This window comes from Sciurus vulgaris, assembly GCF_902686455.1.
Source record: "Sciurus vulgaris genome assembly, chromosome: 12".
NCBI lineage: Eukaryota > Metazoa > Chordata > Mammalia > Rodentia > Sciuridae > Sciurus > Sciurus vulgaris.
In genome coordinates, this window is record NC_136473.1 from 78,355,575 (window position 1) to 78,374,051 (window position 18,477).

An 18,477-nucleotide genomic window follows, 5' to 3' on the forward strand; every position below is an offset into this window, starting at 1 on the left:
AAACTTGTTTTGCTGCTGGAGATCATACCCAGGGTGTTGCACGTGAAACACGTGCTCTACCACTGAGCTGCACTCCTAGCCCCAAGGTAATTTTTATACAGTATTTTTAGTGCACCTGCATTTTGACTGTGACCCGTTGCATAAGGTCAGGTGTGGAATTTTCCACTTGGGAGTGTCACATTGGTGCTTTAAAGCTCTAGATTTTGGAGTGTTTCAGATTTTAGATTTTCAGATTAAGGATGTTCAACCTGAGTAGCATAATTTTTTAATATGAAATATGCATTTTGCTATGTTTTTTTAAATTTATTTTTATTGTAAACAAATGGGATACATGTTGTTTCAGTTTGTACATGGAATAACAGCATACCATTTGCATATTCATATATTTACATAGAGTAAATGTTTGATCATTATGTTTAATTCATTCTGTTATTTTTTTCCTCCCCCCCACCCCTCCCACCTCTCTTTTCCCTCTATACAGTCCCCTCCTTCCTCCATTCTTGTCCCCCTCCCACCCCCCATTAAGTGTCATCATCCGCTTATCAGTGAGATCATTCCTCTTTTGGATTTTTGAGATTGGCTTATCTCACTTAACATGATATTCTCCAATTTCATCCATTTGCCTGCAAATGCCATAATTTTATTATTCTTTATAGCTGAGTAATATTCCATTGTATATATATATACCACAGTTTCTTTATCCATTCATCAATTGAAGGGCATCTAGGTTGGTTCCATAGTCTGGCTATTGTGAATTGAGCCGCTATGAACATTGATGTGGCTGTATTTCTGTAGTATGCTGATTTTAAGTCCTTTGGGTATAGGCTGAGGAGTGGGATAGCTGGGTCAAATGGTAGGTCCATTCCAAGTTTTCTAAGGAATCTCCACACTGCTTTCCAGAGTGGCTGCACTAATTTGCAGTCCCACCAGCACTGTATGAGTGTACCTTTTTCCCCACATCCTCTCCAACACCTATTGTTGCTTGTATTCTTGATAATCGCCATTCTAATTGGGGTGAGATGGAATCCTAGTGTAGTTTTGATTTGCATTTCTCTTATTACTAAAGATGTTGAACATTTTTTCATATACCTGTTGATTGCTTGTACATCTTCTTCTGTGAAGTGTCTGTTCATATCCTTAGCCCATTTATTGATTGGGTTATTTGTATTCTTGGTGTAGAGTTTTTTGAGTTCTTTATATATTCTGGAAATTAGTGCTCTATCTGAAGTATGAGTGGCAAAGATATTCTCCCACTCTGTAGGCTCTCTCTTCGCATTGCTGATAGTTTCCTTTGCTGAGAGAAAGCTATTTAGTTTGAATCTATCTCAGTTATTGATTCTTGCTTTTATTTCTTGTGCTATGGGAGTCCTGTTAAGGAAGTCTGATCCTAAGCCAACAAGGTGAAGATTTGGACCTACTTTTTCTTCTATAAGATACAGGGTCTCTGGTCTGATTTCAAGGTCCTTGATCCATTTTGAGTTGAGTTTTGTGCAGGGTGAGAGATAGGGGTTTAGTTTCATTCTGTTGCATATGGATTTCCAGTTTTTCCAGCACCATTTGTTGAAGAGCTATCTTTTCTCCATTGCATATTTTTGGCACCTTTGTCTAGTATTAGAAAATTGTATTTATTTGGGTTTGTGTCCGTGTCCTCTATTCTGTACCATTGATCTACCTGTCTATTTTGGTGCCAATACCATGCCATTTTTGTTACTATTTCTTTGTAGTATAGTTGAAGTTCTGGTATTGCGATACCCTCTGTTTCATTCTTCCTGCTAAGGATTGCTTTAGCTATTCTGGGTTTCTTATTCTTCCAGATGAATTTCATGATTGCTTGCTCTATTTCTGTAAGGTACGTCATTGGGATTTTAATTGGGATTGCATTGAATCTGTATAGCACTTTTGGTAGCATGGCCATTTTGACAATATTAATTCTGCCTATCCAAGAACATGGGAGATCTTTCCATCTTCTAAGGTCTTCCTTAATTTCTTTCTTCAATGTTTTGTAGTTTTCATTGTAGAGATCTTTTACCTCTTTGGTTAGATTGATACCAAGTTGTTTTTTTTTTTTTTTTTTTTTTTTTTGAGGCTATTGCAAATGGAGTTGTTTTCCTCATTTCCCTTTCAGCTGTTTCGTCGCTTGCGTATAAAAATGCTGTAGATTTATGTGTGTTGATTTTATAGCCTGCTATTTTGCTGAATTCATTGATGAGGTCTAGAAGTTTTCTGGAGGAGGTTTTTGGATCCTCTAAATATAGAATCATGTCATCCGCAAATAGTGACAGCTTAAGTTCCTCTTTTCCTATTCGTATCCCTTTAATTTCTTTAGTCTGCCTAATTGCTCTGGCTAGAGTTTCGAGGACAATGTTGAATAGAAGTGGTGAAAGAGGACATCCCTGTCTTGTTCCCGTTTTTAAAGGGAATGGTTTCAGTTTTTCTCCATTAAGAATGATGTTGGCCATGGGCTTAGCATAAATAGCCTTTACAATGTTCAGGTATGTTCCTACTATCCCTATTTTTTCCAGTGTTTTGAGCATGAAGCGGTGTTGTATTTTGTCAAATGCTTTTTCTGCGTCAATTGAAATAACCATATGATTCTTATCCTTAAGTCTATTGACATGATGGATTACGTTTATTGATTTACGAATGTTGAACCATCCTTGCATTCCAGGAATGAACCCCACTTGATCTTGGTGCACAATTTTCTTAATATGTTTTTGGATACGGTTTGCCAATATTTTGTTAAGGATCCTTTCATCAAGGATATTGGTCTAAAATTTTCTTTCCTTGATGTGTCTTTTCCTGGTTTGGGTATGAGGATGATATTAGCTTCATAGAATGAGTTCGGTAGGGTACCCTCCTTTTCTATTTCCTGGAATACTTTGAGAAGTATTGGAATGAGTTCTTCTTTGAAGGTCTTGTAGAACTCGGCTGAGAATCCGTCTGGTCTTGGGCTTTTCTTGGATGGTAGATTTTTAATGGCTTCTTCTATTTCATTGCTTGATATTGATCTGTTTAAATCGTGTATGTCCTCCTGGTTCAGTTTGGGAGGAGCATATGTCTCTAGAAATTTGTCAATGTCTTTGGTAGTTTCTATTTTGTTGGAATACAGATTTTCAAAGTAGCTTCTCATTATGTTCTGTATCTCAGTGGTGTCTGTCGTGATATTTCCTTTTGCATCATGTATTTTGGTAATTTGAGTCTTCTCTCTCCTTCTCTTTGTTAGTGTGGCTAAGGGTTTATCTATTTTGTTTACTTTCTCAAAGAACCAACTTTTTGTTATGTCAATTTTTTGAATAGTTTCTTTTGTTTCAATTTCATTGATTTCAGCTCTGATTTTAATTATTTCCTGCCTTCTACTACTTTTGCTGTTATTCTGTTCTTCTTTTTCTAGGCATTTTGCTATGTTAATATGCTTGGAAGGACTGGGAATGGAGCTCACTGGTAGAGCACTTGCCCACCAATACATCGAGGTCCCGGGTTCCATCGCCAGCACTGCAAAAATAACAACAAAAAACGTGCTCTGCCAGTGAGCTGCAGTCCCAGCCCCTACAGGAACATCGCCTGCGTACATGTGGTACATGTCATTTCCAAACACATGTACTTTCTTTGTGTGTGTGGTGCTGGGGGTCAAATATAGGGCCTTGAGCTTGTGAGGCAAATGCTCTACCACCGAGTTATACTCCCAGTCCCTCAGTCCCATTTTGTCTGGGTATTTTTGAGATGGAGTCTCAAAGCCTGTTCCCAGGCTGGCCTTGAACTCCCAAGCTCTAGCCATCCTCCTGCCTCAGCCTCCAGAGTAGGTGACACTGCAGGCACATGCCACCACTGTGGGTTCCTTGTCCTCTTTTAAGGTGTCTTTATAAGAGAATCTGAGAGTCAAACCTGGAAATATTCATTCTCAGTCATTTTTTTAAATGGGTGATTGGCATAGGAAGTATTTAGATTTTCTTCTTTGTCTTTTTTCTGGTTTTCCTCCAAGTTTTTTTTTTTTTTCTTTCTTTCTTTTTTATGACAACATGTACTACTGTCAGTTAAAGAATGACATGTGCCTCTCTCTCCTGCTGTCTGCAGGATAAAGCTCAGTCTCTGCCATGTGCCCGTGGGGGCCCCTGCCTGCATCTCCATCCTCTTCTGCCATCCTCCCCCAGCCTCCCTGACAAGGGAGGACATGCCGTCCCTGAGCAGAGTCCCTCGCTGGTTTTCCCTGATCCTGCAGAAATGCGACCCAGCCTCCTCTGTCTTCTCCAGTGTTACCCCTCCCTTGTGCCCAGGTAACCAACTGCTTCCTGCTGGCCTGGATTCCTTCTGTGTGAGACCTGGTCTGTGAGTCACTGTACCGCCAGGTGTAGGCCAGGCCCAGACTCACAGTGGGTCTTCCTCCAGCTCTGCAGACTATGGTGGAGAGCCTTGGAGCTGGCGCCGTCCTCTCTCTCTTCTCTTGGTGCCTCCTTTCTGTCTGTCAATGTCGGGTGTGATCCTGGTGCTCTGCCTAGTGTGGCTGCCTAATGTCCTTGCTCCCTCTCTGCTGGGGCCCTCTGCCTAGCAGCATTCTTGTGTTTCAAGGGAGGGGTGTTGACCATGGAACCCAGGGCTTGCACATAGTAAGCCTCTACCACTGAGCCCTGCCCCAGCCCTCCCCTCCCCATGACTTTTAAAATACTGAATTTGCTTGGCAGTCTACGCAGAGTCCTTTTTCCTTTCCCTGGTGCTGGAGATGGCACCCAAGGTCCACTCAACCTCACCCTTAATGGCTTTCTTCAGACAGAGCAGCATCTTCCAAATCCACGGCGGGTCTTGATCATCCCCCAGTGCTCTAGTCTAGGGGAAGGATCTCTCCAAGGATGACTGGTCTGCCTGGGGAGAGGGCAGGGAGAAGAAATCCTTGGGAAAAGTGGGGTGGGAGACTAGGTAAGAACTTCAGCCCCCAAAGACTTCCACATCCCTATCTGAAGTCTTCCCAGTCATCTTGCCCCCTCCCCCATTCAGAGGGAAATTGGGCAGAAGGGGAGGACACAGGAACAGGGTGGTGGCTGCAACTGGGACCCTCTCCCACCTGGTTGCTTCTCTGGAGGAGAAGACACTGTCCCTTGCCTCTTAGCAAGCTCACCCAGAACAGAGCTGGCAGAGAATTCCGTTCCTTCCCAGGTTCTCAGAGTACAAAGATCCAGTGAGTCACAATCTGCCCCCGCCCTCTCTCTCCCCAGCCTGCCCTCAATTCATGCAGAAGTTGAACCCAAAGAACCCAAGGAAAGGGAAGCTTTGGCTTAAGAGACTCTGGTGAGATGCTCCCCTAATCCACGGCTGCTGCCTCTTCCTGATCCTGATTCCCAGGGACATTTGCCAAGAGGAGAAATCCCAGCCTGAGAACTTGACTCCTGGTTCCGTTTTCAGCCTCACCTCCAGATCAGGGCAACCAGGGCTGACCTTGGCCATGGCAGGCACACCTCCCTGCACACATACACAGGAAGTGACCTGTGAAGTTAAGACTATTAAAAGGCTCTCCCACGCTAAAAATCCTTCCATTAGTAAGTAATCGTGGCTAATACTTAATGAGCACTTAATGTGAGTGCTTTCCCTGGGTCAAGGAAATGGGTCATTTATATTTCTTTTACACACAAGGAAATTGAGGCATGGAGAGGCAAAGTAAGTGGCCCAGGATGGCTCAGCTAGCAAGAGGTGCAGTCAGAGTTTTGAACCCTCTGGCTCCAAAGCCATGCTCTTAACGGCAAGGCTGTCCTGCCAGGGTTATACTGCTTTCTACAGAGTCCTGCAAGCTATAGTCTGACCCCTGACACCCCTAAGCCTCTGAGGGTGCCCTGTGCTACCTCATCTGGGTCCAGGATCATGATTCTGAGCCCTAACTGCGTCACCTCCAATCCAGCCTTTGACTTCCCAACAGAGTGCCGTGGGCCAGGGCCAGTTTGAGACGCTGGGGGCCTTCTGTTGGCATTGCCAAAAACGTACCAGACAGAGTGAGCTTCCAGTTCATTCAGGGCCCACTTCACGCTCACTCCACACGGGCCTCCTCAGGATGCTAAAAGGCAAGCCCGATCCTCCCGATTAGGCATGTGAGGAATTGGACTCGGAGGTTCAGTCAGCGTCAGGTGGCCAAACCAGGAGTCAAACACAGAACTCTACGTGCCACCTGCCCGCATGCGGCTCTCTTTATCAATCCGTCGCTGCGCCCCAGGGATTCCCAGCAAAAGCTGTAGCAGAATTTTAACCTCAAGGACCCAAACCCAAGCCACTCCTAGTCCCATTCCTTCTCAAACTTTTGTTTGATTTAGGATTGCCTGGGGAGAGTGCCTCCAAGGCAGATCCCCAGAGTCGACCCCCACAAGATCTGGACTGCGGAGGTCTGGGCTGGGGCCCAGGCTATGCATTCTTAGCAAACCTCTGGCAGTTCTACGGGAGGAGGTTCCTGGTGTGCTCCACTCTGAGACACCTGCTCACAGGCCACCCGGAGGTGTCTGCCCCCGACCTTACTCCTGGCAGCGATCTACAGACTCCTGATTTTGTTGTTCAGGTTTCTCTCTTGTGGGTTTAAAATGTTAAAAAGCGCAGTAGGGTCCGAAGGCTGCAGATCAGTTTTTGATTTCTGAGGGCCAGGATGCTTCTCCTGGGCTGACCTTCCCAGGTAAGGAAACCTGTGAGGAGAGGGCCAGCTCCCACGGGTGGCAGCAGCCCGGGTCTGTCAACCTTCCCGCCAGGTGGCTGCTCTCTGGCTAAGGTCCTAAAACAGAAGGCAGGGACTCACCTGTGACTCAGTCACTTCAGATCCGCCTGTGCATTTAGGCAGAATGTAGATTTCTGTCCCCACCCTGATTTAGTGGATTAGAAGAGAGGAGAGGGGAAAGGGCCCAGAAATTTGCAATGTTAGCCAGCACCCAGTCACATTTATGTCCTGGAACGTTTGAGAAATGCTTGTAGAGTGTGGGCTTGGGGTATCACAGATTCGGGCTCTGCCACAGAGCAGTTGTGTAGTCTGAAGCTATTCCTAACCTCGGTGAGACTTGGTTTCCTCATGTATCTGCAGTGAGGTGGCCTATGGGTTCACTGGTCTTGCTGTGAGCTAATCCTCGTGGTGGGACTAGTCGACCCCTGAGAAGTACACAAAGCCACTGGCACAAGGAAATTTACTCAGACACACCCAGCCTGGTGGTAAAGAGATGCACATTTAAATACTTTTCTGGGAAGGAAGAGCCTTTAGTTAAGTTCACTGAGCCTTACACGCCCAGTGGCAAATCCTGAGCTATTGCAAAACAATTTTTACTTCTCTTTCCTCTGGACTCAATTCAATAAAACTATTAAAGGTGGTTGGGTCCTTTCCCATCTCAGTTGTGAGCCAGCCCAAGTTGGAGGTCGAGTGTTGTCAATAAATACCATTTTGCTTCTTTCGACGCCCACAGCTGAGCGTCTGCCCACTAGCCCTGGGCCCAGGCCCCAGGTCTCCTCCACTTCCAACCCCTCCCTGGGTGGCAGGCGAACTCGGAAAGGCAAACCACTGGCTCGCCAAGGTTTCTGGGACCTTTAACAGTAAAGTTGGCCTCCAGAAAGCCCAGTGTCCGAGTCCTTCTTCTCCTAGGCTTTGAAAACATCCCAAAGGTAGACAGGGCACATGTAATTACCCATTAGACGGATGTGGAAACCTTCTCCTAGGCTTCTCTCCAGACTGGTTGATCCCGAGAAATGTCAGAGCTTTTAAAAAGTTTCAGCTATTCATAATGGGTCAGTCCCCCTCCGGAAACTTTCCCCAGTTGTGCTTGAGCCTGCCAGGCAACTTGGTGACGTCCTGCTCTCTACACACACAATGGACAGGGGCAGAACAATGCTGAGGAGGAAAAACAGCCCGCCTGTCCACAGGCGCACATCCTCCTGGGACCCCACCCAGCACGACTTGGGGCGGGGGCTCCCAGAGGAGGGAGGGGCGTGCGGAGAGGCTGGAGGACAGCTGTGGCAGCAAGTGGGGAGGGTTGGGTGGGAGCACGGCCAAAGGCCTCCTGCTTGGCAGCACTCTGCACCAGCAGGGGAGCCAGATTAGAAGTCCATTCTGCTTATTCTGGCTCCTCTGCTGGCCCTGGGGCCACTGCTTACAACCCTGACAGTAGAATGGATTAAAACCTAAGCTGGCAAACAAAGCAGTTCCGAGTGAGTGACCTCAGGCTCACCGGGCAGGCGGGCGAGGCGGGCAGGCGTCACTGGTGCAGGGCCCGCTTAACTAACCATCACGGGCACGGTGTTAGAGCTCTCAGGGCCTCGGTTTCCACATCAACCTAATGGGTAATTACATGTGCCTTGTCTACCTTTGGGATGTTTTCAAAGCAACTTGGGCTGCTGCGCATGAAAGCACCTCAATCATGATAAAGGAATTACTTGGTTACCGAGTGGCATTATTACTCTAACAAAGCGTTGTGGGGAGCACACCCCCAGAAGGTCACAGCCAAGAATGAGAAAGCATGCCGTCCTCAGCCCAGGTAGCTTACAACCTAAGCCCTAAGCCCAAGAAAGAGACCTACCAGACACTGAACACCTGCACACGCAAGTGCAGACTTTCTAGAATTTCTATCTAGAATTTCTAGATAGTCTGGTTTGGGGAAGGTCTTATTACGGGGTAGGGGCAGGGGCGATTGATCGGAGGACTTACCTAGAGGTGATAATTTTTTCCGTACTAAGCTCTGATGTTATTTAGACTGTATGTATTTGGGTGGCCTTTTGGGCAATGATAGTAACAAGTGGGCTCAAGTCCCCATGACCCTTGGCATCAGCATTGGTGTGGGCCCACTTGGTACCAATAGAACTGAACATCTAAGGAAGTGTTTGTGGGGTTGGTCAAGGGGGACTTCCTGGAGGACAAGTTTGAGACATGTTTGAAAGAGGAAGAGAGAGGGAAGTGACTCGTATAAAACACAAATATGGGGCTGGGGGTGTAGCTCAGCGGCAGAATGCTTGCCACGCTTGTGCAAGGCCCCGGGTTCCACACCCAGCACAGCCAAAGCAATCAAACACTGCAGTGGATATAAAGAGGGGGTTCTGAGGACATCTAGGAGCCACTTTCATTGTAGGGACAGAAGCAAAGAGCCCCTGGAGGAGCAGGGACTTGGCCAAGTCCCACTTGGCTGGGACTGGGCTGGAGAGGGTACATCAGGGGAGGTGGAAGGGGAAGTCCAGGCAAAGGGACATGGCCCAACTCCGGAAAGAACAAAGGCTTGAGGGGGGAGGCGTCTTCCGGGGATGGAGGGTGGTGGTCCCGCAATAAGACCGCACAGTGTGCGGAGAGGAGGTCAAGGTAGGGCACCAAGGGCTCTCAGGGACCTTGCTGAGGAGTGGGCACAGCCCCTTAGAGATGGCAGTGGGACAGTAGCAGGAAGTCCTAAAGCTGCTCTCCACAGCCCCTCTGCAGCCATGCTGGGGGATCAAGGCAGTGGAGAGTAGAATTTGGAAACACCTAGAATACGAGGTTATCCTGTGATTGTAAATGGGCACTCAGTCTTAAGTGGTCTGAGTTGGAGGGGGCGGGGTCTGTAGGGCGATCGCTATTGCAGGGAAGGGAGGGGAGGGACCAGCAGGGAGGGGTGGGTTCCAGTAGGCTCCTAATGCAGCAGATGTTTCGTGTTTATGCTTTTATCCGTATTTGCCTTCACACCCATGAGCTTCGAGGTGGAGGTCCAATTCAGTTTAGGAGGCTTGCGAGCGCTGAGGGCAGGGAGGCCATGGAGGCAGAAGGAGCCTGTTCTCTGGGAAGCTGTTTACACGCTCTGGGATTGTGGCTCCCTCTGTGATTATAGCTCTCTGCATCTGTGAAATGCAGATAAGGGAGCCCGCTTGGAGCCAGTCTTATTAATTCTGCAGTTGACTTTTCTCTCCCTGACTAGACCAAGTTCCAGGAGGAGACAACACTGTTTACTTATTTCTGAATCTCCAGTGTTTCAGACTGGTTTGGGCCAAGAAGACTTTTAATAAATGTCTATATAAATTTTTTAAAACTTTAAATTTGGATAATGTTTGTTAGCGCCCTAACACATATATTTGTTAGGATATGGAAGGGACATCAGAATTCCCAAATTCTGGTGACAGTTTGGGAGCATAGGTGGTTCTCCACAGACAGAAGGGGTTTGATTCACTCCTGTCCCCCAGGGGACCTCTGCCCCTCCTAGGAAAGGACCTTTGACCTCTGGTTATCAGCCTCAAGGTGAAATAAGTCTGTGACGCCTGCTTCTATCCTGGGGACAGAAGACATAACAGCTGACACTTAAACAGTGCTTTCTATGTGGCCAGTAAGTTCTGAGGGCTTTCGATATCCTAACCCATCTGACCTCCACGCTCAACCTATGAGCACCCTGCTTTGCAGATAAGGGAAACTGAGATACACAGAAGCCACATTAATGCTTATATGATTATGTCAAGATGAACCTCAGTGTGATGTGTAACTCTAATGCACTAATAAAATAAAAACATTTAAAGTTTGATGTTTACAGTCATACCACTCTGAACATGCCCGATCTCATCTGATCTTGGAAGCTAAGTAGGGTCGGACCTGGTTAGTACTTGAATGGGAGACCACCCGGGGAGAAGCCCATTAGGTGGCTACGGTCACACACTGGGAACCTGGTGGTATCGGGACTCAGGCAGAGACAGCCCAGCCCTGGGGCTCCACCCCTGACCTCACGCTGCTCCACCTGTTGCTTGCGAATTTCACCCTGGCCCCTCTCTCATACCTGAAGCTGGGTGGTCACTTCCTTCACTGAGTGGAACACATGGTCCAAGGTGCAGAACCACACGTGGCTGAGGATAAGGCTCAAGGTGTCTTCCTGAGACAGGAAGCAGTACCAGTCCCTCACCCCTGGCCCCACACCCTCTCACCCAGGTGGCCCCCCGACCCTTATCAACTCCCGGGTTAGGGGGAATCCACCCTGTTAGTTTATTCCCACACCTCAGAGTCCCGAAAGGCCAAGGTAATCTGGCCTCAAAGCCAGCATTAGGGATGAAGGGGTGACCCAAGCATCCTGGATCCAGGGTGTTTGCAAGCCCAGAACCAAGGTTTGCTTCCTCTCGACTTCGCTGAGAAATGTGTGGTGTTTGCCAGGTACATCTTGCATGGCAAAGAGACAGATTCGAGGGATAGGTTCAGATCAGGAGCAGATCTGCCTGCTCCTTCCTCAGAAAAGTGGTATGACTTGCCAGGAGCAGTGGTGCCCCTTGAATTCTGCACAAGTGATCTCCCTGCCTCTGCTTGAATGCTCCTAGGGACGGAGCGCTCACTACCTTCAGAGGCAGCTGATCCACACTGAGCAATACCTGTGACCACATGCTTTTTATCATAAATCCTCCTTCCATGTTTACTTCTCTAGCCACATTTAAAGTGCTGTGAAATCAAAACCCTGAGCTGAGGTCATCTGTTTAAGTGTTGCAAAATCTTTTAAAATATATATAATACATTCTTGCTGTTTGAGATCTTATCATGGAGGAAGATTTAAAAAAAAATCTAAGAAAAGAATCTTCAATTTTAATTCCAGGACTGGGATCCCTGGGGAGGGAGGGAGCAAGAATTTCTGTAAAGGATGGAGAAGGGAAGGTAACGTGTAATGATGTGAAATTGATCCCTCTGCGTGCCAGGCACTTCGTGAACATTCTCTTTTGAATCTGCACAACCTTGTGAGAAAGGTGTAATAAAGAAGGAAACTGAGGCACAGAGAGGTTAAGTAACATGCCTATGGTGACTCAGCAAGGAAGAGGAGTGAGATTTGAACCATGGTCTGTGTGATTTTGGAATCTGGTGTTGTGACCCTGGATGTGCAAAACTTCCCCAGGGTTTCCTGGTTTCTCCAGGAACCCAGGACCCAGTCGATCCCTTTTCAGGGAAAATAGGGATAGTTTTTAAAAGTTTTGTCATATGGGGGGTGGGCTTTGTGGGTTTTGTGTTTGTGTTTTGTTTGTTTGCTGTGTTTGCAGTGCTGGGGATGGAGCACTAGGCAAGTGCTCTACCACTACCACTGAGAGACACTCCAGCTGCGTAGATTAGAAAAGAATGACTAATGGACAACTCCCTATCCCCCAAAGATCAGGGAGCTCACCAAAAGGAGCAAAGACCACATCCTGTCACACCGACTTAGAACTCTGAGCTCCCAGGAGTCGACAGGCCAAGTCAGGGTCAAATTTTCATCCTGGGTACTGAACACAGGCCTGGAAGGTAGCCTGGAACCTTCTGATGGGGACTGAGGAAATAAAGAGGGAGTAGCTCAGGAGATAGGAAGATGAGAAACCTGGGGAGCAGCTTCTAGCCCAGGAAGGAGCAGAGGCAAATGCTGACAGCAGCAGGAAGCGGTGATGCCATCTGCCAGGTTGGGGCTGGGCACCTCAGGCCCACTTGGCTGCTGCCACGGTGCCCCAAGTCGTGTGTCAACACCACCGGGAAGTGGACCAGAGTGCAGGAGAGAGATGGACCCCAAGACTCAGGGATTTGAGGCAATGGTGGAGAGAGGAGCTGGGAAGAGGCTGGGTCGTTTTCTATTTATTTACTCATGCAAGAGATCGGGGGGGGGGGGGGGGGGCTCGTTCAAGGCCAGCCTTGAATTCCCCAAAGGCTCCTCCTGCCTTAGTCTCCCAAGGAACTGGGACTATAGGGCCAGCACGCCTGGGTGGGTCAGGTTATTGACCTCTGGTCTGTTACTCTGGACCACTCACTGTAGTACTTAGTGCCCCAGAGGAGGAGGAGGAGGAGGAGAGAGAGAGAGAGAGAGAGAGAGAGAGAGAGAGAGAGAGAGAGAGAGAGAGAGAGAGAGAGAGAGAGAGAGAGAGGGAGGGAGGAAGGAGGAAGGAAAGGAGAGGAGAAAACATTGGGTAAACGCGGGATTGGCCAAGTAGCATCTGCGATTCCATGTGCTGCCCCTGGCCCCATCCATCCAAGAGGTGGTGACTTTTGTCTGGAGCTGGATGCTGACCATCAGAAATGACACTAGATAGAGTGCCACAGTGGTTAGAGCAGGACCAGAGGTCCCCACTGCCCAATGCTGCCTTTTGGGTTGATGGATGGTGGGAGGCCTACAGGGTCCAGAGGAAGGGCTGGGTGATTGATGGCAGGAGGCACTGGAGGGCTGGAGGGACAGTGACTTTTGTCTACTGGCTGCCTACCAGGCATGCTTATAGGTGACCAGAAGTCAAGGGTGTCGTTCCCACTCCCTGGGAATCCAGATGCATGTCCTCCAAGCCCAAATAGGAGGTGCCTCAGTGCCACCCCTACCCCACGCCAGGCGGCTAGAGTGGCAGAGGGCACAGCTGCTCAGGATGGCACACCTGGGTCCAAACTTACTGTGGCCAGGCAAGTCACCTAACCCCAGAGCCCCTGGGAAATGGGACGGCAGACTCCACCTGGTTGTGACACACTTCTCCCCTCCCACTGAGCCTGTTCCACCTCTGCTGGAAGCCCAGAGGGAGTCCTCCCCTGCCCACACAGCACCCTCCTCATGAGGACGGACATCTCCCTGAGCTTTTAAAAGCAGGTCCATAGTTTCTGTCTCAGACTGAGATGCAGAGCCCTTGCCATGACCCACAGGACCCCACAAGTGATTGTCAATCCTGGCCGCACACTGGGGTCATCCGGGGACCTTTTGTGTGTGTGTGTGTGTGTGTGTGTGTGCTGCTGGGGATCAAAGCCAGGACCTTATGTATCTAGGCAAGCACTCTACCACTGAGCTATACCCATAGTCCCCAGTCAGAGGGAGCATTGTGGGAGGCCTGTTAAAAAAAATATTGATGTCTGGTTCCACTGTTAAAAACTGACTGAATCTTGCACAGCTGGAGCCAGGCATCTCTAAGTTTGTTTTGTTTCTTTGTTGGTACAAAAAAGGGGTTGAATCCAGGGGTGCTTACCACTGAGCCACATCCCTAGCCCTTTTATTTTGCAACAGGATCTCGCTAGTTGCTGAGGGCCTAAGTTACTGAGGCTGGCTTTGAACTTGGGATCCTTCTGCCTCAGCTTCCCAAATGACTTGGATTAGAGGTGTGCCCTACCATGCCTGGCTTAATAAGTCTTAAATGCTCCCCAGGGGAACTAATGGGCAGAGCTATATGGTTCAACCCTCTTGCCACCCTGCCTGGTTCCAGTCTCCAGTCTCCCTGACTCTTGCTCATCTTTGAACATATTCTCTTCCCTGTGCTGGAATATTCCTGAGTGTCCACCTGGCTCCCTCCTGTGCAAGTCATAACTCCCCTGGATCCTATCAGAGGGGCCCCAGATCATGCTAGTACATCACCCCCAACCCTGCTCTATCTTCTTAAACTTCCGACTCCTTGAGGTGCCTTGTGTTGATCTGGGGAACGTCTTCCTCCCCCACTAGAAGCGGGGCTCCACGAGATCGGGGACTCGGACGTCTTGTTCACTCAGTGCCTGGCACTCTGCCCAGTGGACAGTGCTTGACAAAAATTTGTTGAAAGCAAGGCCATCTTTACTGGCAGGTCTGAGATTCTGGAAGGCAGGGTTGGACTGTCATGCACCTCAGTGTCCTCAGGTCCAGGCACAGAGGCTGTGACCAATTCATGGTGCTGACGATAGGCTCTGGGTTTAGGGGGCTGCTGAGGAGTCCCAACTGGAAGCAAGGCCCCTAGCGAAGGCGGAGGGGGAAAGATGGGTCACGAGGACCATGCTGCTTCAAGGAGGAAGGAAAGAAAAGGGTCTTAATAGTGCCCAATACATGGCTGGTCCTGCCAAGTGGGGGGCATTGTGAAGGGGAGGGTCCATGGGGGCCGAGGCATTCCTGACCCGTCCTAGGAGCAGATGGCAAAATGAACCCAGAAGGGGCAATGGCTCACCAGAGTGCTTGGAGCCAGATGGGTAGGCTCCTGTTTGCAAGACTCATGTGACATTAGAAAGTGATCGTCAGGGGCTGGGTTGTGGCTCAGTGGTAGAGCGCTTGCCTAGCTTGCGTGAAGCACTGGGTTCGATCCTCAGCACCACATAAAAATGAATAAACAAAATAAAGAGACTGTGTCCATTTATAACTTAAAAAGAAGTGATTGTCAGGTGCCCAGGAAACCAAGGGCTCCAGGACCTAGGGCTGGGTTGTGTCTCGATCTGGTTCTTGGAGAGTCCAGGGGCGGCTCCTGCAGCCCTTCAGCCCTGGCTCCTCATCATGGGTCACTTGGCCTCTTTCCCTCTTGAACTCAGTTCCCCTCTCCAGAGCCATCATTTTGGCCTTGGAAGTCCTCGAGCACCTGCCACACACAAGGCCTGGTGTGAGCCTGTCCGACAGGGTCCTGCCCCGCAGCCTTCTAGGACAGAAGCTTCTGATGCCTCCACACAGACCCCAGAAACCCCCAGATGTGTCTCCACAGCAGGACCACAGCTGCAGCAACAAGAACAGCCGCCTGGAAAGACTGAAAAATGTAGGTGCTTCTGTGCACAGAAGGCTGTCCCTGGCCCCTGGACACAGGGTGTTCTCCAGGGTGCTCCAGCAAAGCAGCGTGCACAGGCCCTTCTTGAATTTGCTTGCTGCCCTCTGGGCCTCTGCACTGTCTTCGCCTCTCCTCCTGTGTGCTCCTCCCCTCCTTGAAGACCAGGGGCTGGAGTGGCACACAGACCTGGGGCAAGTGACTCCAGCCCTGGGGGCCCACTGTCATAGGCAAAGCAGAGAGAAAGGGTATATTGTACAGATTCAATGAGACAAGCCACGGGCATGGTGCCTGGCACGGGGCAGATGCTTAATAGACGGGTTTCATCTGGTTGCCGTTAAATTCAGCTTAAAGCCAGGCACAGGGGCATACACCTGTAATCCCAGTGACTGAGACAGGAGGATCGCAAGTACAAGGCCGGCTTGGGCAACTTAGCCTGAGGCACCATCTCAAAATAAAAAATAAAAAGGGTTGGGGGTATGTACCAAAAGAAAAAGAAAATCAGCTGAGCCCCACTCAGATCCCCACCCACCAGCTCCCAGCAAGCACTAATTGTCTGAGGTCTGGTGGGGTCCTACGCTTCGGTGTCTGGCGGCCTCAGACAGCGGAGGAGGTCTAGTGTAGTGAAATGGGTGCCAGGCAGGGATCAAACCCAGCCTGCCCCTGACTTTTGTGGCCTGGGGAGGCATCACCAGACTCTCAACGTTAGCCTCCTACTCTGGGGAGCAGCCACCTCTCAAGTGTGCCAGCAAACCACCAAGTTCTCCAGGCCCAGGCTGAAGCCGTGGTGCGGGTAGGGTATGGGGCCTGGCACTCTCAGAGTGGCCTTGGGAGGACAAACTTGGGCAATGAATTGGAAAACAGCAAGACACTGAGAACCAAGACCTACACGTGACAGAAGTGTGACCAGACCCAAATAAAGAGGTAGTCTGAGCAGCAGAAGGAGGTGGAGTTGAGGTTTGTAGCAATTCTCCTGTTTAGTAAGGGATTCTGGGGGTTGGTTGAGCTCCCCGCTGGGTTCAACTGGTCAGCCCCACCCCCCAAGCACCAACCTGGGCTCAGGCAGGACACGGGACACAGGATCCCAGGCCTGAGCCACCTCACCCCTCCCCGCAACCCTCGGTGACACCCACCAGAGTGGACATCTGGTCCTGAAGGCACCCAGGATGGTTCAGAGATAAACACAAACCACACTCCGCCTCCACTTTATGTGTGTGCATATATACAAGCAAGGCCGGCGATGCTCATCAGGCCTGGAGGGGGCCTTTGGTTCTCCATCTTTGGCATCAATCTATCAGTCAGCTTTCTGCAGGAGACTAATCGCTCCTTTCCGTACAACATGAATTAAATATATTATCTGTCTTTGTGCTGAGTCACAGGATATTCACAGTACAGCGGGGGAGGAGTGGAGGGCTGGGGCGCCCAGACTCCAGGGCTACTCCTCAGGCAGAGGGGGTTGGGCTGGGAGGGGGCTCACGGAGGAAGCCAGGGTCTGGCCTCCCCTCGGCCTTTACCCTTCAAGATTCAACCCCATGTTGAGGAAACCTTGGGAATACAAGGGGGTGCTGGGGGGGTGACCCCTGTTCCCATCCCACGTTACCTCAGCCTGTGACACTGACATCCATCCCACTCATGACCACCTTCTGGGGAAGCTGGTGCCAGGTTCAGGTGAAGAGCCCCACAGGACAGGGAAAAAAGGGTCAGGGAAGGCTGTGCCAGCCCCGAAGGGCAGAGGCCGGCCTGGGACCAGTGTCAGGGTGACCCTGACTTATCAGCACTCAGGAATGATAAGAAAAGCAGGGGTGGTTCTTGGGAAGGGGTACAGTAGGAGCTGGGTCAGAGCTCCAAGGGCAGTGCACACTCTACCACCTGCCAAATTAAGGCAACTCCATCCAGACTGGGGAGACGGGTGGGGGCTGGCCGAGGTGGCAGGAGTGCGGCCTGTAGTACCAGGCCACCTCCAGATGCAGCTGGGCATCCAGAAGCAGGCTGGTGCTGCTCGGCCTTGGTTCAAGCCAGGGAGCATGCGGGGCCTCTGGCGAGGAGGGGAAGGACAGCAGGCTGGGGAGGACAAGAAGACAGGCTGCCGCTCCTTCTGCAACAGAGACATCCGCCCCTGAGGTGGGGGGTGGCCTTAGGCACACATCAGCACCCAGTGTTCCAGGGTCCCAGACAAGGTGCCATGCCCCTTCCTGCTCTCAAAGGAGAGGATGAAATGTATGTGGCTCTATGGGGTCAGAAAGGGGATCCCCAGAGGGAGGCACGTGGGACACTGTGCTCAGCCTGGCACCTGGATTCTCCTGTCTGTCCTGGAGGGTCCCATGCTGACACCCAAGCACTTCAGGCTGGGAGAGGGTCTGAGGTCTCTCCCTGTTCCCTCACCTCCTCTCAGAGGAGCAACTCAGGGTGGGTGACAGAAGGGTTGGTGTCCAGGTAAAGGCCACCAGGGAGGTGTGTGGGGAGTAGGGAGAGGAAACAGGTGTGACCAGCAAGGCTGCCACGCAGTCTTCCAGCCGCCGGCTCTCATTCCTCAGTCCTCCAATGGTCCCATCCTACCCAAACTTGGATTCCATATGACCTCTTGTCCCTTGAGCCACAGCAGGGTGGGCCCAGCTCAGAAGATGCTCTGCCGCCGGCTCTTCCCTCGTCCTGGAGAATGGAGGGATAGGTGGACTGCAGGGAGGCGGCTAGGCTGAAAGGCACCTGAGATCAGGAGGGACACTTGCCCCAAACATACTGAGGGGCAGGGCTCAGGAGCCAGGCAGTCCTGGGCTCACATCTCATCGCTGGTACTTATGAGTCACATGAAACTGTGAATTAACCTCTCCGGGCCACAGTTTCACTAGGGAACATTACTAGTACCTTTATGGGGTATTTTAAGGATTAAATGAGATAACGCATGGAAAGCACTTGTCAGGGTCAAGGCCATTGGCTGTTCTAGGGACAAAGTATAGTTCTCCCAGCTGCCAGAGAGTTCAGGGTCTGCAGAGAGAATGCACCAGAGAGGACATGCACCATTGCAAGGGCTACTGTCAAATGTAGTAGATCTATCTGGGGGCGTTGAGGAAGGACTGACAAGGCAGTCTGGACAGG

General features: G+C 50.1%; 1 protein-coding gene across 12 annotated transcripts in view; it reads right to left on the bottom strand.

The window, feature by feature from the left end:
- Window positions 1-16,573: 16,573 nt before the first annotated feature.
- Window positions 16,574-18,477, bottom strand: part of CDK18 (cyclin dependent kinase 18) — a 37,260-nt gene continuing 35,356 nt past the window's right edge. For all 12 annotated transcript variants that reach the window (XM_079107881.1, XM_079107877.1, XM_079107876.1 and 9 more), the window contains one exon: window positions 16,574-18,033. In XM_079107881.1, the coding sequence (XP_078964007.1) occupies window positions 17,937-18,033 (97 nt within the window). In that variant the 3' untranslated portion in view covers window positions 16,574-17,936. The remainder of the gene's footprint in view (window positions 18,034-18,477) is intronic.